The sequence below is a fragment of the Physeter macrocephalus genome, chromosome 1 (assembly GCF_002837175.3).
Source record: "Physeter macrocephalus isolate SW-GA chromosome 1, ASM283717v5, whole genome shotgun sequence".
Classification (NCBI taxonomy): domain Eukaryota; kingdom Metazoa; phylum Chordata; class Mammalia; order Artiodactyla; family Physeteridae; genus Physeter; species Physeter macrocephalus.
Window position 1 is genome coordinate 113,235,411 of NC_041214.2, and position 23,348 is coordinate 113,258,758.

The window sequence follows — 23,348 nt, forward strand, 5'->3', positions numbered from 1 at the left end:
TCCTAAATATAAATCCTTGACTTATCTGAGGTCAGCTCTGGAATTTTAGCAGAATGTCAAGGATACAGCCAGGGACCAAGCCTTCATTCCTTTAATATTAGACTTTACCGTCATAACAAAGTAACCCAAAGTATTTTGTAATTCTGATGCTTCTCTCTTAAAGCACCAAAGGCTAAGAAATTTAAAAACTCTTTTTAAGCTTCCACAAGGAAACACTATAATGTGAATCTGAAGAAAGTTAGAACAATTAGCAAATTTACCATTTTACAATTATGTTAAGTACGTCTTATGTAAGCACTTAGGCCTAGGTTGGAGGTATGACCCAGGTCCCTGAGGTGGAATGCTTGGCGGATGAAGTTCAAATACACAGTCTGTTTACCCATGGACATAAGTGGCCTTAATCAAAGCAGAACACATTTTTTAAAATGTTGATTTTAAAAAGAGAAGTGTAAATAAGACTGTGATTTATGAATCTACTAATGCCCTTCTCTGCTGTAGACTTCAGAAAGATCGAGTCTTTGGCTGTGGTAAATATAACGAGAGTGCAGACTTGTCAAAGCAGTAATAGGAGCTCTTATTAAAACTCTACTTCCACTAAGAGTTACAAATTGTCTTCCTTCTTTCCAGCCCTTAAAGAACGCGTTCCAGAAGCAGTGACACGGAGGGCTCAGCCCAAAAGCAATTTCCAAGACATATAGTGAAGACTACAGTTTCCAAGGTCCTGAGGACATGAAGCAGAGACAGCAAGACAAAGACCCCACCAGTGAGTCGGATGCAATCCTTCCATATCCTAAGTCACACAGTGGTAATGGCCACCAAGGAGAAGACCTCTCAAGAGACGACCTATTATTTCTTCTCAGCATTCTGGAGGGAGAACTGCAGGTCAGTTGGGTTAGAATTATCCCCCTCATGCTTCCAGGGGAAGGCTGCTTATGAATTTTGTGTGGTGGCTGCCACAGAAATAGATATTTGCGCTTCATACTTGTATATACATGAAAGCAAAGTGTAAGGTACACATTCACAGAATTCTCTTCTGGCAGCATGAAGAGCAATTAATCACATCTAAAAGGGCTGTTGTTATGACATGCGATTGGCATGCACATTGTGAAAGGTCACATCCTCTACCCATGCTGCTCACAAGCTTCAGTGCACAGGAACGTATGAGTAACAATAATAGCAGATGACTTCTGGACTGGTTTAAATAACAATAGGTGCTTTTGTACCTCACATGAACTGGCTCCTAGACTTGCCCTGGCATTATTAACCTACACAAAAAACTAAAAACAGCTGCTACATATATAGGGGAATCTTATTTCCTATCCCTGAAAATGAAAATGCCAGTCCATTGAGGCATATCATGCTATCTGCTTGTCAAACACAATAAAAAATGTAGAGTCTCCCCATGCTGCATAGTGATCACTTTTAAAAACATTATTAATGTGTAACTAGACTGTAAGAAGGATGAAGGAAAGGGACATAGCTTTGCTACCTTTTCTAAAAGGTTCTATAACCAAATATGATTTGTTTATATTTGAAGGAGAAGAGAAAAAATACTCAACTACACAAGAAATCACTTGCAGAGACTGCTGGTAGATAAAGTGGGCTTTCTGAAATGCTTTTTGTTCCTGCAGGCTCGAGATGAAGTCATAGGCATTTTAAAGGCTGACAAAATGGACTTGGCTTTGCTGGAAGCTCAGTATGGGTTTGTCACTCCAAAAAAGGTGCTAGAAGCTCTCCAGCGAGATGCTTTTCAAGCAAAATCTGCCCCTTGGCAGGAGGACATCTATGAGAAACCAATGAATGAGGTATGTATCACGTCAGGGGTGTGCACCAAGTAAGCTCACCAGCCAGTAAAGCACTAGGCCTGGCAGGTGAGCAGGACATGTAACTCTTTTTTCGATTATTTATAGTTGTATGTTTAAAATCTACCCCAGGTAGATAAATACTACATGTTCTACAGGAAAGAAAAGGAGAACAAATCATGGGTGGGATGTTCCCACTGGGTTTGTTTCTTGACATCAGACTAAAACCTAACAAATGCAAGAGAATTCCTCTCTTTTTCTCTCTCCCCCTCCTCCCCTCTTGTATAAACACACAGACACACAGACACACACAGATACACACAGAGAGACACACACACTCAGACACAGACACACTCACACACACACACACACACACACACACACACACAGAGGAATCTGCACTTCTTTTGGAGATCTGAAGGCAATAATAAAAAACAGATAAAGTTTAACCATAGAAGTTAATTTCTTTGGAAACACTGAAGTATTATGTCATAGAAATTCTGAGCATGAATGGAAATGATCTGAAGAATTATACAGGAAACAGAGTTTTAGAAAGCATACATTTTAGATGAACACATATCCTCTTTTTCCTTCAAAAGTTTAATGACAGTAAAGACTTTTCTCCCACCAAGTATGCCCAACAATGACAACAGCAAAGATGAACAGTCTCAACACGGCCCCCACTGCACAAAGATACAGCACTGCTTGCTCTTTTACTTGCTGACATTTCTGAAACTCCTTGGCATCCTTATTTTATTCTTCTGAGACCTCCATGGAAAATTTCATAATTTTTCATTTTTGTAAAAAGGAAACAACTAGGAGCATAAGTTAAGGCTAGAGAGAGTGAAAGCAAATTTTGGGCAAATTTCCCCCACATACGCTCTGGCAACCTACCTCAGGACTGACCTCTAATGTCCTTGCTATTCTTGTCTTGGGTGTCTCATGACAGACGCCTACCATCTTGCCAAATTGTGAAGGAGTTTGGTCATATGGATCTGCTTCTCTGAGGGGTGAGGATGAGACCACCCAAAGTCTGTTGATTGCACTTTAATCCAAATTTTAAACAAGAGGAGCCGAAGCCTCATTCAAGTCAATAGTGTTAAAACTGTATTCTGGCTCCCAACACAGTGACTGTGAAACAGCATTAAGCACAAATTCCCCAACCAGTATAAGTGCAAATGCAAGTTAATTATCACTGAACATATACTCACAAAACTCCACAAATGGCACAACCCCTCAACACTTCAGAGTAAAATGAAACAGAGTAATTCCAAACTTATCCTGAAATCAGTAGGAAAAGTTTTAGTTACTTTTGTAACTAAATAATTCTATTGTACACAGCAAAACTGGAAATACCCTCTCTGCAAATGCTTGCAATCCTAACTCTGCAAAGTGTCCCTAAAAGTTATCCATAATTTGGCCCTGCTTTATAAATCCAACCTTCCTTGATTACTCAACCAACAGATACCCCTACACACACACACACACACACACACACACACACACACACACACACACACACACACTTCTTACATTCCCATCTCCACGATTTGTCCGTTTTCTTCTCTTGCCTACTTCCCCCTGATAATTTTCTCTCCTCAGCTACCAGTCTCTCCCAGTTCCTTGAAGCCCCTATAATTCTATCTACCCAACAACCCAGTTGCCTACCCTTTTCCTCTATCTAGGAAGTAATAGGTGAGGGGGGATATCCAGAAAATAAACAATAAAGGGAAATTCTGACTGGGAGTCCCTAGATAGAGCTGAAGAAAAGAAAGAAAGTGGGGTGTTCCCACTAAGACCATACCGAGGGGCACCCTACTTACATCAGGATAAGGATGTGCATGCTAAAAATTTATTATTTTGTTTTCCTCCATCTTCCTCCTTTTATTTTCCTCATAATGTTCTTTTAAAAAAATGTGAAAAATCTCAACCATGTCTAGGGTAAACTAAAGGGGATTTATCTATTCATAAGGCAAAATACCTTAGAAAAACAAACTGTTCTCAGCTATGTCATATGTTAGGAACACTGACTTAAGGTGGAGGCCTGCAAGCTAGAACAAAGGATGTGGATGGGGAGAGAGGGAGGGAAAAACTCAGAGTCCAGAACAGTTTTAACCTCCTATTTCTTTCCAACCTAGGCTTCTGTACTAAAAGTCACCTTAAAAAAGATACTTGAGTTAATGGCCTAACATATTCTTAGTTCTTCCAAAAAAGATATCAAGAAAAATATAACAACAGTTTGGATTTATCAAGGTACTATAATAAAAGAATCTGCATACCTTATTAGCATTACCTTAGGGCAATTCTTAAAGTATTCATACTTATTTTAAGCAACTATATAGTTCAGCTTTTAAATTTCATTTCATAATTTTCATTGTATAAAAATAGTTGTGCTTCCTGTCTTCAGGGTGCTTAATGTCTCTTTTAAGAGTGACAGACAACAAGTGATCACACAATAAGTATATAATACACACTATGTTAATTTTTGTGGTGAAAACCACAAAGCACTATGAGGGAGTATAATGAGGGATCGAATTTAGATAGAAGAATCAGGAAAGCCAAGTTCCAGAGAATGAGTAGGGGTTACTCAAGTAGAACATAAAGAAATTCCATTTCCAGAAACATTGTGGATGACATATCATGAAATCATATCACTTAAAAATACATAAAAACATTAGATAAAATATCTAGCATACTCTTAAGTGCATGGATGAGCTTTACATGGAGCTAGAGAAATCCTGAAGCCAGGAACTAAAAAGGGAAATTTCCGCAGACTAGCTTCTGGCTCCACATATTTTCAATCTTTCTCTTCTATAATCCACAAACTTCCAGTGCTAGGAACCAAAAGACATATTCATTTTGCAATATAGCCTCTGGCTTTTCACTTTTGACAATGGCTGGGTAAGCTGGCACACCCAGAATGCTACCAAGATTGACAGTACAAAGGTAGATTGTGAGAATGACCTGAAGCTCAGTAGATGACCAAATAAGAATGACAGAAGACTATCACCATTCAGGGTGACAATAAAACAAGGAAGGGCTTTCAGAAGAGTCCGGCAGGGGTCATGCAGAGACAAGAATCATGCCCCCATTCCCAGTATCTGAGATACTGAGGCAGTGTGAAAATGAGCAGTCTCTAGTTTAGGATTCTAGCATTATCCAGGAAAACCAGGTTTCAGTAAAGACAGGGAAGAAGATGGAACATTTTATGAATAGCATAATTGGTTACCTTTGATCTACTAAAACAGCCAAATAATTTCTCTACTGTCTGAACTAGCTTTATCTCTACTAGTATACTCAGTGTAATCAAAGAAAAAGACAATCTTCAAAGAGCCAACAAAAAAGAACAAAGAGAACCAAAGCCATAGCTCAGAAAGAAGATAAAGCCCCAAATTAGGGTGGCCTGTGACTCAGGAGCTATTAAAACAAAGGTCATTATTCTTTCCTAAACATATATTAAGCAACCAAAAGCAAAAAGACTGACGATCTCTCTGTCCTTCATTCTCTTTGACCACGGGAGAATCCAACCTATTGGAACACATTGGACTTCCTTCATCCTAGGCAAGGAGTTGGATTGTATTAGCGGTTGCGGGTAGGATATGACATCAGGGAGGCTAAAATGATAAGCTTGTCATTGCACAGTAAACATTAACAAGTTATCTTTTTAATCTTTCTTCCCCTAACACTCCCTAAAGTGACTGAGTCTTCCTGCTTTCTTCCCCAGGCTTCATTCAATCCACAAGTGGGGCTAGATCAAAAAGGGGCAGTGGTTCTTTGATAGTCCCTTAGTGCTTAATGATACACCACCTTATACTGCTCCTAATTGTTTAGTGTGTATATCTTATCTGCCTAGTAAGAGTATAAGCATTGAGACTTTAAAATTCTCCCATGGCAACTATCATAGTACTAAATACATATAGCATAATAGACACTTAATAAATAGTTGTTGCCTTGAGAAAACTGTGGCAATACAATTGATCTTAGAAATCAAGCCCAACCACTACATTTATAATCGAAAAACCTGACGTACACAACGGTTAAGTGGCTTGGCCAAGCACACCCACAAAATTGGTGGAAAATGAAATGAGTTCAGACAAGCTCAGGTCAATCACTTGATCTGTAGGACTGAAGAAGAGACTGAATTGAGAACAACTGGCATATTTTCTAAGAGGCATTTTGGGTACGGAGAAACGAAGGCACAGAATAAAACTTCAAGCATAAGCTAAAACATATCTAGAGTCACTTACACTTTCTTTGGGAACTTTCCCTCTGCAAGGTCACTATTTGACACCTTTCCAATTTCTGCTGTTGACAAACATGAGGTCCTTAGCACCAAATAGCATGCAGTAAATATAGGCCATTCTTCAAGAGTCATGGAAGGTGAGAGAAGGAAAACCCAGAGAATTAGACATTTCACTGATATGAAGGAACAAATAATTCTACCCAGGAGTGACCAGAGAAAGCCATACAGGAAGAACAGGAAAAGTTTTGCGTGGAAGGGGAAAAAGGTTTCTATGTCCCGGCACTGAAAAAAGCAGTCTTGAAGCACCATGGTGTGTTCTAAGAACTACCTGAAATCTGGTGTGGCTAAAGGCTGGGTGAGAGAGACGGGAAGGTACGGAATGAGAATGGGGTGGAAGTGTCAGGAGGCCAGATGGTGAGAAACCTTTCAGCTCTGAATAGGAGAGTGGAGTAATCCCACTGGTGGAAGATTGTGCTGTCACTGATAAGGACAGGCTGGATGGGGGTGAGGCTGAAGGAAGGGAGAGCCCTTAGGAGATTATGTAACAACGGGCAATGATTCTTTCCAACCTTCCTTCCTTGTCCCTACAAACAAACAAACAAGCAAACAAACAAAATAAGGAGGAAAAACACAATGGAAAGCAATAGTAGATTAACTAAACCTTCTCTTTTCTCTTTTTGGGCTGAACTAAGTTTAATATTCATGTCCATACAACTACAAGAAGCTATCTGAGGAAGTTTCCTTTATGAAGCCTCCCTTAGTCATTCATTTATGCTTTACTAAATACCTATTATAATTATTCATTTATTAATTCTAGGGCCGATCTTGTGATAAATTGATTGTTTCTCTAAGTCAAACGTCAAGCTCCCTAAATTAAGGCTGATTCTATTACTATTTCACTCTCAAATTCTAAAAGCAGTTGATTTGAATTTCCCTTATAATGTGGTCTAATGTTTGGGCAACTGGAAGGAGTTTTCAGAGAACTGTTGTTGCTTGAGACCCAGGACAATTAACACTACAACCTCCCTCTCAGAGGATGGTCATTACTTAAAAGTGACTCTGCCAGCAAGCAATACAACTTAGCAATTTCAGCTTCCACAAAAGGATTGGTCACATTAATTAAAAATCATCACCTAGGGGCTTCCCTGGTAGCGCAGTGGTTGAGAGTCTGCCTGCCGATGCAGGGGACACGGGTTCGTGCCCCGGTCCGGGAAGATCCCACATGCCGCAGAGCGGCTGGGCCCGTGAGCCATGGCCGCTGAGCCTGCGCGTCTGGAGCCTGTGCTCCGCAACGGGAGAGGCCACAAAAGTGAGAGGCCCGCGTACCGCAAAAAAAAAACAAAAAAAACAAAAAAGAAACACATCACCTATATGACATAATGAAGTATTTTGTGTGTGTTAAGGCACCATTATAAACCCATATTAGAAACCTAGACAACCAGCCTAAGCGTTTAGAGGTCAGTTGGGTTATGTATGCTGGGACACCTTTATTCCCTTCTTTTTCTGAAATGATTTGGCCATTTTTGTGCTTTGGATTCCTAGTTAAGTATATTTTTTTTTTTTTTTTTTTCGCGGTATGCGGGCCTCTCACTGTGGTGGCCTCTCCTGTTGCGGAGCACAGGCTCTGGATGTGCAGGCTCAGCGGCCATGGCTCACGGGCCTAGCCCCTCCGCGGCATGTGGGATCTTCCCGGACCGGGGCACGAACCCGCGTCCGCTGCATAGGCAGGCAGACTCTCAACCACTGCGCCACCAGGGAAGCCCTAAGTGTGTGATTTTTAAGGATGTACGATTTAAACTGGCTTCAAATTCAGTCACAAATTTTCAGTCTTTTACAATAAAGGCAAAGGGAAAAATCAACCAACATTATCAGTTATAATTTAGTATTTAATCTAGACAGTCACATGCTTTCAAAACCATGTTCTTAAATGGATTTTAATTTATCACTGGTCAAAGATCCTGAAGCACTTTTGTTTTAATCAGTCTACTTCCCTCTTTTCTTTCTTGATTCCTTGCTTGCTTATTTTGTTTTCAATCAGTAAGCATATACTGGGCACCTACTATAAGCAAAGCACTCTATGAAAAATAGAATGTAGGCCCTGCTTTCAGGGAGTTCACAGTCTAGCAGAGGAGACAAAAGTAAATAAGACACGGGGTAATTGTTTTATAATAGAGATATAAGTAGGCCATTGAAACCAGAAAGGACTTGGTGTTTACACCAGGTCTATACCAACACAGAATTGATTAACAAGAATTTGAAAAAAAAACAAACACCTTTATGAATAATGCACTGAAAAACAGACCATGGATCCAAGAAATGTACGTGGGCAGAGTACTTTAGGGAGGGCTGGGCAGCTAGGGAAGTGGCAGAATCAAACATTGTACAAGGATTCCTTTACTTTCCATCATTCCTCTGACATGGTTTCCCTGGAGAGAAAAGGAAGTGGCAGAAAGGGGGTATGGAGAAATTGTTCAGATATTTACAGAGGAGCCAATTTTTCTTTCTGGTTAAAAAAAAAATGATGACATGGGAACTAAGATCCCATAAGCCACGTGGTGCGGCCAAAAAAAAAAAAAAGATGACAGTAAGGAAGTTACATTTGTGTTGAAACATCAAAAAGTATCAATTAACAAGAGTAATGATAAAAAACTAAATAAGGAAATCATAAACCCACTGTTGAATTAATTTGTTAAAACTTGGATATTTCTAAAAGAGGGAGAGATGGCAGTATTATGAATGATTTGTACTTAGACTATTAATGTATTTTCGTTTGTAGTTGGACAAAGTCGTGGAAAAACATAAAGAATCTCACAGACGAATCCTGGAACAGCTTTTAACGGTAGAAAAATCTCACAGGCAAACCATATTAGAGTTGGAGGAAGAAAAGAGAAAACATAAAGAATACATGGAGAAGAGTGATGAATTCATAAGCTTGCTAGAACAGGAACGTGAAAGGTAAGGCTACTTTGGACAAGACAGTGACCCATTCTGCAAATTCTTACTAACCTCTCACTATGTGCTGGGCATTATACCAAGGGATACAGGGATACAAGGTAAATATGACAACCTCTGGTCTCAAAAAGCTCATCGTCCAGAGTGAGGAAAAGGATATGTTTAAAAACAATATCAATACAATGCAAGAATAACCGGGTGTGATAGGACTGTGGAAACATAAATGCTGGGCACCTGATTCTTCAAGGGAGTGCCCTGTGAAAGCTGCAGAGAGGAGGTAACGGTCTAGTCCCTATGCAAACAAGAATGGAGACCACATACGAGGCAGGGGCAGGGATAAGTGCCACAGCATAGAGGTAAGGCAAGAGTATGGGTACTGAGGGAACTCAAGCTTTCCACATGGCTACAGCACAGGGTGTGAGAAAAGGAAAGGCTAGACACCAGCAGCTGGATTTTATACTGTTGGCAAGAAGGAGCAAATGACAAATTATGAGAAGGAGAATGAGTTATCAGGGATGCTTTCTTAAGGAACCATTAAGGAAAGACGGAAGACAGACAGGGGCAGGTATGTGTTCCAATGGCTATAGGGTTAGGGAGGATGGGGCATAACAAGAATTATTTATGACGTATAGTCAATATGAATTAGTGACTAATGTGACTAGAGAGCAGAGCAAGGAAAACAGGAAGTTATACTCCTAGTTCTTCACCAAGGTACAGAAAGCAGGAATGGGGCACAGCTTTTTCTTATTGCAGGATTTCTGGTTGGGGAGATATTTCAAAAGATGGAGGGGGTCCTGTTTTAGACAAGTTGAGCATGAGGTACCTGGTGTATTCCAATGTTCAGTGGGGAGAAGGATGTGTCTAAACAGACAACCCACCGTTAGAAATATAGGTCTGGAAAAGGTTGGGCTGGTGATGTGTATTTGCAGCCAGTGATAGCTGAAGCTATGGGTGTTGGTGTGGTAAGGGGAGAGAATTTTGAGATGGCAACTCTAGAAAACAACACAACAACCCATCAAGTTAGGGTTTTCCTCCAGAAAAATGGGTCAAGAAAGGAAGCTGAGAAGGAATAAAGAATGGTGGAGGATTAGAAGAACTAGAAGAGAAAGCAAGGAACCAAGCAAGGGAAGACTTTCAAGAAAGAGTGAGCAAACAGCACCAGATAATACAGAAAAGGATGACCAAATATCCCAGGATGGCAACAAGGAAGACACTGAAGAACTTAATGAGCCCTTTCAATAAAACAGTGAAGGCAGAAGCCAAATCGCAATACTTTGAAGAATAAATAAGAAATGAGAACATAGAAGCTTAAAATGTGAACTAGTATTTAGAGAACCTTGGCTACAAAAAGGGAGAAAATGGTTGGTAAACATTTTATAACCGTATAGAAAGCAGGTTATTTTGCTCAACTTTGACCCTCTGTTCTGAATCACCTTAGAAAGAATGAACATCCATATTAAAATGAAAGAACAATGACTCCTCTCTATTAATACTGCAAAGATAGAAAATAACCAATCTTAGCAATGTCAAATTTTTACTGGACCTTCATGTCACTTTTGTTATTCCATGTATACTTCTCTTATGAGTTACAGAGCTAATGATGCTAGAGTCTAACAATCACAGAAAAATACAGAAAAAAAAATTACTGTGAGTTCCCGTTTCTAAAATACTAGTAGTCTCAACTGTTTTATTTGACTACTTACAATTCATATTTTAACTAGGTAATCAAAGTTACATAATAGCTACGCTAATGGCAAACTTTCATTTCTTTTCAGTGCACTTCATGGTAGTCGTCAGAGCACTAGAGATTCAATGGCCCTCACATCCAGTTTCTTTTTCTACATTCACCAGGGGGTTTGGTTTCTACTCACTACATAGAGAGGGGGTCTTGTTACCTTGCCTCTCGTGAACCTGAAATATCTTCAGGGGCAGATTAAAGAAGCAAAAGAAGTCTGGCACCAAAGGAAGATTTGGCTCAGACCTCACAGTATAAGATTCGTTATTCAATGAGACAATGTCATATTAAATATTATTTCGAACCCTTGTGATTTGGCACCTGTGGCCTCATTTGGCCTCCAAAACTTATTTGGCACTAACTTGTTGAACATAGACACTTCCTTTCATCTCTCATTATTATGAACATTTATTGACCATGGTCAGAGTGCTGTCTGCCATAGAACAAAGAGGTACTGGAGGTCCCTGCCCCGGGGGCTTAACCACGTTAATGGAGAAGGCAAGAGGATACAGATTTAGGGTGGAAATGTGAAAGGCTGTTGGTGGTATAGTTCTAATGTTCACCATTGTCTCTCTACTATCTTCTGGAGGAAGGCTGAGGAGGTCTATCCAGAAGTAACACTGTAAAGCTGGTAGGCAGATGGTGAAGATTATTTAAATCAAGAGAGCAAAGAGGAACAACACTGAGAAATGAGAACAAAAGAGCAGTAGGAATAAAGGCCACGGGCTAGAGGAAAAGGAAAATAGTGGGATGAATGTAAATTGTACACCAAGGAATCAGCATATTAAGAACGGTATTTCTACATGTATCAAAGTAGTTTAAGAGTGAGAATTTAAAAGATCACATTTTTTAGCCATATAGGAGGCAAAAGTTTTTTGTCTTGAAGAATAATGAAAGTAAACAAACCATTACCAAAAAATAGGAAAAAATGACTGGAGTGATTCTTATTCCCTGTTTAGCCACTCCAGAAGATATGGCAGTATTCAGCTCTTTCTGTTTGCCCAGGAACAGCTTCCAGATGGAACTCTTTGGGTGTGAGAATGCTAAGGCTATTCTTGACTCACATGATACACAGACAATTCTCCTGCTCCATCTGTACATCACAATTCCCATATCTTGGCACTCTTGGCGCACTGGCCCTTCCTGGCCCCCCTGCTTGGAGCAGGGAGACTGTGGGCCTCATGAGGCATAACTGACTTCCACTTGCTTTAAGGTCATGTGCATAAAAATAGTAAATCAACACCATCTAACAAAGAGGTGGGGGAAACTAATAATTTCAGGTAAATATATACAGAGGAGGTGCTTACACAAGGGAGTAAAATACCATTCATGTGTCTCATTCTCTGACAACAAATGACAGAACACAAACCTAACTTTAGTGAGAGTACTTCCTCTCAAACATGCAGCCACCCTTCACAAAAGCAAGACTAATTTATTCTAAGGAGTCAAAGAATAATGTTTACTTCCTTCCTCAAACAAAGTGATGTAAGCCACTCCCGAATCAGTGACCCTCAGTACAAAGAAAAAAAGAATATCATAACCCCCATAAACGTGGTTTGAGTGAATATAACTATAAAGGACTATCTGATTGAAACTCTGAAAAATACTGTGAAAGTTTAGTGATCGTATTTTTAGTGTTAGATAATATCTACTTGGAAAGAAAATAAAAATTAAGAAATACATGTTGAGATAGTTAATGAGACCTTAGAGGGTGTAATAATGGATTTCAAATTAAGGCTCAATTTCTGTGTTTTCTTCGGAGAATTCATTTTATGTGGAAAACCCTAAAGGAGACTGATGTCACACATTGAGTTTAGGCCAAAATGTTTGCCAAGTGATGTCGCTGTCGTAATCAGTAAACAATTGGCTTTCCCACTGCAGGAGGGTGGGGGCAGGGAACAGCTCAGGAAACCCTGTTCCCAAGCGCGTTAATGCAAAGTTTCCTTCGCTGTAATCTGTGCAGTTTGGTCTGTCCATAAAATAATTATAGTGACATTCCATGACAACCTTCTGTTCACTGACCAGCTCCAATGTGTGGATGTGTGTGTTAATGATGACCTGAATTATGTACTTGGCTGAATTACAAGTGGCGTCTATGTGAAAGGTTTTATACAAAAGCAATGCCAGTAATTTTTGGCCTTTCTGGATAGCTTCACAGGAAAGCCAAAACAAAAATCACTTTTAGTCAGTGCAATTTTGCAAAATTTTCCCATAAGTGAAATGCCAATTTTTTCTGTACTTTCAAAAAAGCTTGCATAATTTTTTTCCTTTTTCAGTTTCAATGGGGGAAAAGGCTGTGAAGGAAAAAAAAACAGTTTCCTTTTTTTGAAACCGTGCTTTCTTTTTTAGAACACTAAAACAAACCATGTATACGAACCATATATATTACTGCATTTCTGGCCTTGAAACCACTGAAGTGGGAAACAAATATTGTTATGGCAACTCTGTCTAAAAATGTGGCTTCAACTATGGATTTTTTTTAAAGCCTTAAATTACTTTTCATAATATCTTGGCCAAGTAGGTTAGCACTGTTAATTCTGGTTTCATAAAGCAGGACTTCAAATGGTAGCTTCTCAAGAGCGACATAGGAAGGAAGGAGTCACAGGCAGAATTAATTTCTTGTTCCTGTCCTGAGCAGGTGTGACTAGATAGAATAGTGGCTCAGGGGGCAGAAGGGTCTTTGCAGGAAAGTCAGCAGGGACCCAGCTTCAAGGGTTGTTGCCTTGACCATACCTTGGACTAAGTCCTTAGTAAAGAACAAAGCGTCTCCCCCGTCCCTTTGGCTGAAGCAACTTTATAAAGAAAGATTTCCATCATCAACTCTTTTCTACTATGACAGGCCTGTTTTCTAGATGGGCATCAGGAAAGGTGAGTGAAACACTGAGCTATATTTGACCCTCCTGTTAACTGAGTATACTGGATTACTTTCAAAGGTTTCTCTCAAAAAACATCAAATCTTCTTTCTAGAGGCTTTGGATACTCCCCTGAAATATAAATATATAAATTTAAATATATAAATGAATAAGTGTATTAATCTATCTAATTTTTTAGTTAGTTTAACTAACTAGTTAGCTAGTTACTGCTGCTTGCCACTCATTCATTCACTAAAACAAAAAACAAAAAAACCCCAAACTAAAAACAAACAAAAAAACCCCCAATTAATTAAATGCCTGCTACATGCCAGGTCCTGTGCTAGATCCTAGGTGAAGTAGGTAGATGTGTTCATCACTGACATAAAACCCCAACTCATTTGTGCATGTGTAAAACAGAGACACCACTGCAGACTTTATGATTTGATACTAATGCTTCCAGGGTACTATGAGATCATGATAGGTAGGAAAAAAAGGCACCAGTATGGTACGAAAACATAATACATGAAATGCTTATGAAAATAAAACATTCAGGAGAACTCAATAAACACATTAAACTAGAGTACTTTACTAGAGAATTCAATATCTTGCAACTATTGCCATTAGGATTTTCAATTTCTTTGGTCTTAAACCTCAGCTTTTAAGAATATCCCATGAAGCATAACACAGTAGGCATAAGGTTTTTTAAAAATAAATAAACTAAGTCTACTTTTTAAAAATCATATTTGGAAAGCCAGCAGTTTTAAATTTCATGCACACTAAACTATTGTTGTAGAATGCATTGTACTCAAATGCAATCATTTCCTTTCAGTTTTCTGGCAAGGAGTTATATGTATTACATACTCTCAAGGCTATGTCTTGCAAGTTGTGAAATGGATGCCAGATCTCCATTTGACCTTTGTCATCGGTATCCAGTACTTTGTTAGAACAAAATGGAGACCACCAAAAACACATATTTTGATATTATAATTCTACAGAAAATCACAATGTGATCAGCCTAGTGTTCATATACCTCAGACCTAATAGGGTCTGGGTAGGGATGCAGAGCGATTACCTCACAAGGATACCAAAAAAACCATTTAGGACTGTACATCATGACTTAACTTTCAACAGATGTCACAAAACCATACCCTTGTAACTGCACAATTCAGTGGTTTCTATACAAAACCATTTAATTATAGAGGTTAAAATTTGGATAGAGCGATGATGCTATTTTATTGCTGTTCCTTCCCAGAAAGCTGAACTAAACTTTACAAATAATATTGGGTGTGTATGTGTATATACAATGATTAGTGAATTTACTGCTCACAAAAGAATACTACAAATATTAAAAAGCAGTCTAAAAGGAAACATAACGAGCACAGTGAAGGATGAACTGGGAACTTGGAGGTAGGGTACTCTGGTCTTCAGACTGGATCTGCAGCTCGTGTGTAACCCTGGGCAAATTCCATTTCTCCAATCTTGTATGTAAAAAAAAAAAAAAAGGACAGGCTTACATCATTTGTGTGTCTCTTTCGGATCTAAAAATCTATGATTATGTGATTGTTACAAATAAGCAACTTTTACTTCAAGCCTATGATTCTAACCCACACTATCAAAAGAGGTCAGTGAGAATGACAGCACCTCAACCACCAACTTCAAATTCAAGTCTGTAGTATTTCCATTCTTAAAGGATATCTAGATTTAGGTACATCCTATTGCTTCTTGAATGTCACATATTCAAACCTGAACTTATCATCTTTGTAAATCCAGGTCAATTTACAACTTTTCTATTCCTGTTTATTCCACCACAGTGAATCAATCTATCAGATAATCATAAAGAATTACAGAGATCTCTGAATCCTAAATTTAAATCAGAAAAGAGCTAGCAATCTAGACCAACCCTCTAATTTTTGAGTTGTGAAAAGTGAGGCCCATCAAGACTCAGCTAGAAACCTCCAAATCTTGCTGCTAAACAGCAGCAGAGTCAGACCAGAAGCTAGCTCTCCTGATAACATATTCGGCACTGTTTTCCCCAGAATCATTACTAGGTGCTCAAGCCTTGTGCTTGGTATTGTGGGAAATCCAAAGAAATTTAAGACATAATTACAATACAATTGAAAAGATAAGACCCTCATAAAGTAATCTATAGATGATCCAGGTGTTCATTCTGTGGTACTGACACTGCCGTTGCAACATTATAAAAGGTCCGTCAAAAAGGATATTAAGGACTGCAATTATCCAACAGCCCACATAGCCCTACGAGAATGCAGGACATACAGTAAGCCCTGGATAAATATATCTAATTGGCTCATAGCTACTAGCTTAACAGCCCTATAAAATAGGAAGCCAAAGACTGATTGTGGAAAGGCAACCTCAAACCTCTGTTCCATCTGACTATAAAATGTAAACAGGTAGAAGAGTCATTAAACCATATCAAAATAGAAAATTTTGCCTCATAAATGGAAATTAAGGTGGAACATTAGAATTAAGCTGTATCCTGAATTTGCGACTTGTAGGTAAACTTTCCTGGCAAATGTATATTTTTCCTCATGAGAAGATGAAGCCAAACGGCTTCGGCCAGCCATGACAATGGGAGATGCCTGGCACAAATGATGAGTAAATATCACTGCACAGAAAGGCCTTTCCTTGGAAGGGTGTAGGGTATTGGAGTTAAAAGCATAGACCCTGGAGTCAGAACCAACAAGAGTTTGAAGCATGGTCCCATCCTCTCATCTGGTACTACTAGCTATTTGACGTTGAACGAAGTACTTAGTTTCTGTAAGTCTCAGTTTCACTATCTGTTAAAAAAATGATATGGATCTCACAAGTTCTTACAATTACTAAATTATATAATGCATAAAAAAGGGCTAAGTATGGTGTCTGACACTCAGTAAGCATTAGCGTCTTTCTTCAAATTTGCCTTTCTTCAAATTAGTTCATTTGCATACTCTGTGCCACACCACTGGGCATTTTATGGATTGCCAGGAAGGCACCTAACTGGACCCTATGCTGGGTGCTAAGTATGTGATGATGAATAAAAGCTTTCAGGGGACATACCCTTCAGTATGGGGAACAAAGACACAAAAACAAGTGCAGTGTTGTGTTACAGATGCAATGACAACTGAGAATACAGAGCAGGCACAAATAAAGGATCATTCTCTAGGCCTGGTTGTATCTTATTTGCTTCAGAGTAGGGGTATTGGCTGAATGTCGTAATGATCTAACACTGTAACACCCAGCTGGACACTATAGTACTCAAAAACTTTTTTTCCCCCTAAACCATGGTGACCTATTTCCCCCTTCTGGAAATCATAAACAGAAAGGTTAATGCAATGATATTATGAAAAGCACAGCCTACCACATACTCAAAGTTAAGACTCACGCAAAATGATGGTTTTTAAGTGCACCAAAAGACTGCACTGTTCCTTGGGCCTGCCAGTGTCACAAGATCCCCACACTAATAACATCTTCTTGCCTAAAGGGATTAAGTGGGCTTTTGATTTGTTTTGTTCACAGTTCCTTCTGTAGGGCCAAGAGCATGAAAAAGTATAATAAATATTTGTTGAACAAGTGACTAAAATGTAGAAAAAGTTGTTACATTTTAATTTATTATTTTCCATTAATATCTTCCCATAAATTAGCTTCTGGATTAGTTCTTTTCACTTAGCCCAGCTTTGGAGAATAGTATATAAAAGAAGTCAATTTTGATAGGGGAAGCAAAATAAGCTTTAGAGCTTTGGGATTATCCTAGAGAGAGCAGATATAAAATAGGATGGGTCAAGGCACTGGAGGAGAGAATGATCCAAAAATGGGATTTTAAAGTTAAAAAACATAAGAAACATTAACTATTTAAAAAGCTAAAAATAACTCTCTCAATTCATACTTTGCATAGTTTTTGTACCCTACTTTTTCACTAATAAAAATATCATGAACATTTTCCTAAATGACCAACTATTCCTCAACACCGTAATTTTTAAGTACATGAATACTACTGTGTCATATACATGTAATTTATTTAACAAGTTCACTATTGTGGGCATTTAGATTCCTTCTACTTTTTCACTTTTATAAAGTACACTATGATGAATAGCCTCATACTCCAGTTAATTTTTACACCCTCCTGATTGTTGCCTTAGAATAAATTTTTAGGTGTGGAATCGCTGGGTCAAAAGTTATAAAACTTTTGGGCTTCGCTGGTGGCGCAGTGGTTGAGAGTCCGCCTGCCGATGCAGGGAACACGGGTTCGTGCCCCGGTCCGGGAAGATCCCACATGCCGCGGAGGGGCTGGGCCTGTGAGCCATGGCCGCGGAGCCTGTGCGTCCGGAGCCTGTGCTCCGCAACGGGGGAGGCCACAGCAGTGAGAGGCCCCCGTACCGACAAAAAAAAAAAAAAAAAGTTATAAAACTTTTAAGGATTTTGAAAACTGTAGCTAAATTGCATTCTATAAGTATACTATTTATACTATCACTAGCAATGAAGGAGAGTACCCATTTCTTACTTCATAACTTTGCCTGGGACTAATCTTGAATCTGACCTCATTTAAAACATGATGTTAAAAAGTATGTAAAGTGAATGCTCATAACATGAATCAGACTTTCCCACTGACTTAGGCTTTGGTTTTAGAGATGTGTTACTTCTGACAAAAAAAATTCTAACATATCACCAAAAACATACTCAAACATAACATTTTCTTGAAAGAATACTTTGCCATTGTCAAGATAATTTCAGTGTATTTCCTCTTCCCCAGCAAATTCAGACTGTGATGGCCTATCATCACTGATGTTCCAAAACACTGCTTCTGTTGCTCTTTCTCTGAAATGTCTGAAACCTCCTCTCTCTGTATAATCCCACACAAGACTTAGAGTCCAAACTCAGAATCCTGGCTCACCTTTCCCACCACATGACAAATTTGGCAATAGTTCATAATGCTTATAGTACTGGCCTTACGTAGACAAGTTTGATTTGTTTAACACTGTGGAATCCAAAGTTCACTTTGTCAAATTCCCCTTTAATAATTTGGTTGGTTAGGAGTATGTGAGAATTCCATAACAATTTCTCCTATTCAACTCAATTTCTACTCGCCAATTCTCACTTCCTCATGTATCCTCCCTATTTATCATGCATAATACATTATGCCCACAGTATTTTCCCATTTATTTCCATGACTTTCCTGATGACAGCATGAAATATTTGAGATGCCTGGTGAACAGGTAATTTATATCTTCAGAAGATATTTCAGAAGAAACATATTTGCAGGATTTATGAGGCTGAGAACGTGTTTTCTTCAAAATAATTAATTTCTACCTCACAGTTTGTCACTTTATATTATGCTTTTTTTGTTGTTCTGAGTACATATGACATTCAAGGCATTTCATGCCATAACAAACACTGGAATATATATGTGTGTGTGTGTGTGTGTGTGTGTGTGTGTGTGTGTGTATGTATGTAAAGAAAAATGTTAGGATAAAAGAGAATCACGTGTGGCTGTCACAACACTGTTTAGTAAACATTTCCTTCAAAGATATCAAAGAGATCTCAAAATGCAATATTTATCAGTAATGCCGTTAGTGAGGACCAAATATAAGTGGCAATTAAAAAGACCATTTCCCTGTGGGGCACATCTGTTGTTTGCTTTATGTCAAATTACTTCTTACTCTAAACAGATCTGTCGATTAATCAAATTCCAGCTAATAATCTACTCAAGAACACTCCAGCTGTTTTATACACATACTTCCAAACATGATAGCATTAAGCCATTAGGACAGCACTTAGATTAAACGAATGGTCTTTTTATGTGTTTATTTGGAGAGAAAAAGATGGAGAACCCCCGTGGCGTCTTCATGTAGAAATTCAGTGGCTTACTCTTACCATTCCTTTGAGAGATAAGATTTTTATCAATAAACAAAGAGGCACAAAATAACAAAAATGTTGGAAGGGGGAAAAAAATCACTCCTTAATTTTCACCTGTGTTGAAATCTAAGTGAGGCATGCCTCAATAACAAAGCAGAGCAAACCAGATAAAACTTCATCCTGAAAAAAACCTCTGGATGGCAAGAAATGAATTCTCTTCTAGACTGGAAGGGTTTAATCTTGAAACGTACCTCCTTGTCTCCTCTGAATAAGCCTGTATTTTTCAAATTGATTTTATTTTGTTTGTTAGGGAACATGTGGGGCAGTCACTCAGTTTCCACTTCCAGTTCCAGAAAGAAGCCTCAGGAATCCAAAGAGGTTTGTAGCTTTGGAATGAACTTTTCTTGTACCATGACTGAATGCTCAGAACTCACCAAAGCATGCAAAGAACCCAAAGAAAGTTGGTTAGCTTCTTTGGACTTCAGATATACCATACAAGGGTGAGAGAGGGAAAAATGGACAAACGTACAATCATAGGCAATTCAGATGAACCCAAATTCCAAAATGTTTCAGAAACAATGTTCAAATTCTGCTTTTATTAAATGATGATAGCTAATTCATACTTTCTTGTAGATGCTGTATTTATTAACAATTATTTTCATTTAAAGTATATCCAAAACATAAAAGGGCATGTGGCGGGGAGGTGTTGCAGCCTCAAATGCCGTCAGGGGCCAGCAGGGTAAGGTAAATGACAGGAGCAGGCTGGGTGTATACAATAGGGAATGGTGAAGACCTCGAAAACCTGCAAAGCTCAAGCCCATCTGGTTAGCTCTCAAGCCCATCTGGTTAGCTATCTAAATAATTACTTCAGTATTATCAATAAATAAGAAATAGGCCCTATGACACAGTTGATCCAGAAATGAAGAAGCAAGACTTCAGGAGTCCAGCTCTGAGAACAAGATATGTATGGTGAGGAAAGAGAACCAATGTTCTCTGGAACCTTATAACAGAAGATGTGTACTGAATCAGAAGGATAAGCACTGGGCACCCACACTAGGAAGTAGAGGTAAGGTGGACAAGCCTGTTTATCATGGCTTCTTTTCTGCCTTCTCTTTCCCACTCGTGTATAAGCTCCTCAAGAGCTGAGACATGTTGTTTTGTTTATCTCTGTATCCCTATCCCCTTGAAGAGAGTGCCCAATGGATATTTATAGAATAAATAAATGTATTACTCTCTCCAAACATAGTCACTAACATGAGCACTATAACTGGTAGCAGCAGCTATGGGGACTTCAAAGGAGCTGTTGGTTTTAGTGGAGACTGCTGCCCAAAGGTCCCCTGCTTTTTTTTTTTTTTTTTGACTTAAGTATAGTTGATTTATAATGTTGTGTTACTTTCTGGTATAAAACAAAGTGATTCAGATTTTATATATGTGTGTGTGTGTGTGCGTGTGTGTGTATATATATAAACACGTATGTATTCTTTTTCAGATTCTTTTCCATTGTAGTTTATTATAAGATACTGAAGACAGTTCCCTATGGTATACAGTAGGACCTTGTTGTTTATCTATTTTATATATAGTAATATGTATCTGCTAATCCCAAACTCCTAATTTATCCCTCCCCCACTTCCCCTTTGGTAACTATAAGTTTGTTTTCTGTCTGTGAGTTTGTTTGTTTTGTAAATAAGGTCCCCTGCTTTTTGATGGCAAGAATAAAAATGTGTTAGTCTTTGTTTCTCCTTCTAAATGTTTTTATACTGACATATATATGTCACACTACTGAATATAAAAATATTAAATTTCTTCAAGTTCTGTATATATATATATATCTATATATCTCACACATTTGAAAACAAAACAAAATAATAAAATGACAACAAAGGTGCAACCAGCAAAATCAATATTGTGAGAATTCTGTATAACAAACAACTTGCTTTTATTAACGAACAATGTACAGGGGAAATATAGAGGGGAAATTTTAAGTTAAAGAAATTTAAACATTTCCATAAAGTGCAAAGCATGACCTTATTTGAAACTTGATTTGAAGACACTGTAAGAGAGAAAAAGAGAGATAGACAGAAAATATGAAAATCAGGCAAATTTGAACACTGTGATATTTCACAATATGAAAGAATCATTCCTCATGTTTGGGTATGTTAACGGTATTGTGATGTACATTTAAAAACAAAACCTTATCTTTTAGAGATATATTCTGAAAATATTAAAAAATGAAATAATAGGATGGTTGGGATTTGCTTCAAAATAATCCAGATTGGGGAGCACAGTATAGGGAAGGAAAAATAATTCCCCCTCTACCCTTTTGAGTTCTTCACTAAGACCCACTGAAATAAGACAGGTTAGAGGTGCCTTCAAGATGGCGGAGGAGTAAGACGTGGAGATCATCTTCCTCCCCACAAATACATCAAAATTACATCTACATGTGGAACAACTCCAACAGAACACCTACTGAACGCTGGCAAAAGACCTCAGACTTCCAAAGGAGTTTCTTGCCAAGGCAAGAAACTCCCTGCATACCTGGCTGTGTGGCTGACTGGGTCTTGGTGTTCTGGCCAGGTATCAGGCCTGAGCCTCTGAGGTGGGAGAGCCAAGTTCAGGACATTGTTCCACCAGAGACCTCCCAGCCCCATGTAATATCAAACGGCGAAAGCTCTCCCAGAGATCTCCATCTTAATGGGACGACCCAGCTCCATTCAACAACCAGCAAGCTACAGTGCTAGACACCCTATGCCAAAAAACTAGCAAGAGAGAAACACAACCCCACCTTAGCAGAGAGGCTGCCTAAAATCATAATAAGGTCACAGACACCCCAAAACACAGCACCGGACGCAGTGCTGCCCACCAGAAAGACAAGATCCAGCCTCACCCACCAGAACACAGCACCAGTCCCCTCCACCAGGAGGCCCATACAACCCACTGAACCAATCTTACCCACTGGGAGCAGACACCAAAAACAATGGGAACTACGAACCTGCAGCCTGAGAAAAGAAGACCCCAAACACAGTAAGTTAACCAAAATGAAAAGACAAAGAAACACACAGCAGATGAAGGAGCAAGCTAAAAACCAATCAGACCAAACAAATGAAGAGGGAATAGGTCAGCTCCATTCAACAACCAGCAAGCTACAGTGCTAGACACCCTATGCCAAAAAACTAGCAAGAGAGAAACACAACCCCACCTTAGCAGAGAGGCTGCCTAAAATCATAATAAGGTCACAGACACCCCAAAACACAGCACCGAAGAACGAATAAGTGACCTGGAAGATAAAATAGTGGAAATAACTACCACAGAGCAGGATAAAGAAAAAAGAATGAAAAGACTTGAGGACAGTCTCAGAGACCTCTGGGACACCATTAAATACACCAACATTGGAGTTATAGGGGTCCCAGAAGACAAAGAGAAAAAGAAGGGACTAAGAAAATATTTGAAGAGATTATAGTTGAAAAATTCCGTAACATGGGTAATGAAATAGTCAATCAATGCCTAAAATCATAATAAGGTCACAGACACCCCAAAACACAGCACCGGACGCAGTGCTGCCCACCAGAAAGACAAGATCCAGCCTCATCCACCAGAACACAGCACCAGTCCCCTCCACCAGGAGGCCCATACAACCCACTGAACCAATCTTACCCACTGGGAGCAGACACCAAAAACAATGGGAACTACGAACCTGCAGCCTGAGAAAAGAAGACCCCAAACACAGTAAGTTAACCAAAATGAAAAGACAAAGAAACACACAGCAGATGAAGGAGCAAGCTAAAAACCAATCAGACCAAACAAATGAAGAGGGAATAGGTAGTCTACCTGAAAAAGAATTTAGAGTAATGATAGTAAAGATGATCCAAAATCTTGGAAAGAGAATGGAGAAAATACAAGAAACTTTTAACAAGGAC

At 38.9% G+C, this 23,348-nt stretch overlaps 2 protein-coding genes across 8 annotated transcripts in view; one reads left to right on the forward strand and one right to left on the reverse strand.

Moving 5' to 3' along the window:
- The window catches only part of CMSS1 (cms1 ribosomal small subunit homolog), a 380,724-nt gene that overhangs the window by 250,221 nt on the left and 107,155 nt on the right, over nt 1-23,348 (reverse strand). The gene's annotated exons all lie outside the window — the stretch shown is intronic.
- FILIP1L (filamin A interacting protein 1 like) overlaps nt 1-23,348 on the forward strand; it is a 304,847-nt gene that overhangs the window by 185,081 nt on the left and 96,418 nt on the right. For all 3 annotated transcript variants that reach the window (XM_055085903.1, XM_028494011.2, XM_055085904.1), the window contains 3 exons: nt 628-882; nt 1,632-1,805; nt 8,822-9,000. In XM_055085903.1, coding sequence (XP_054941878.1) covers nt 730-882; nt 1,632-1,805; nt 8,822-9,000 — 506 coding nt within the window. In that variant the 5' untranslated portion in view covers nt 628-729. The remainder of the gene's footprint in view (nt 1-627; nt 883-1,631; nt 1,806-8,821; nt 9,001-23,348) is intronic.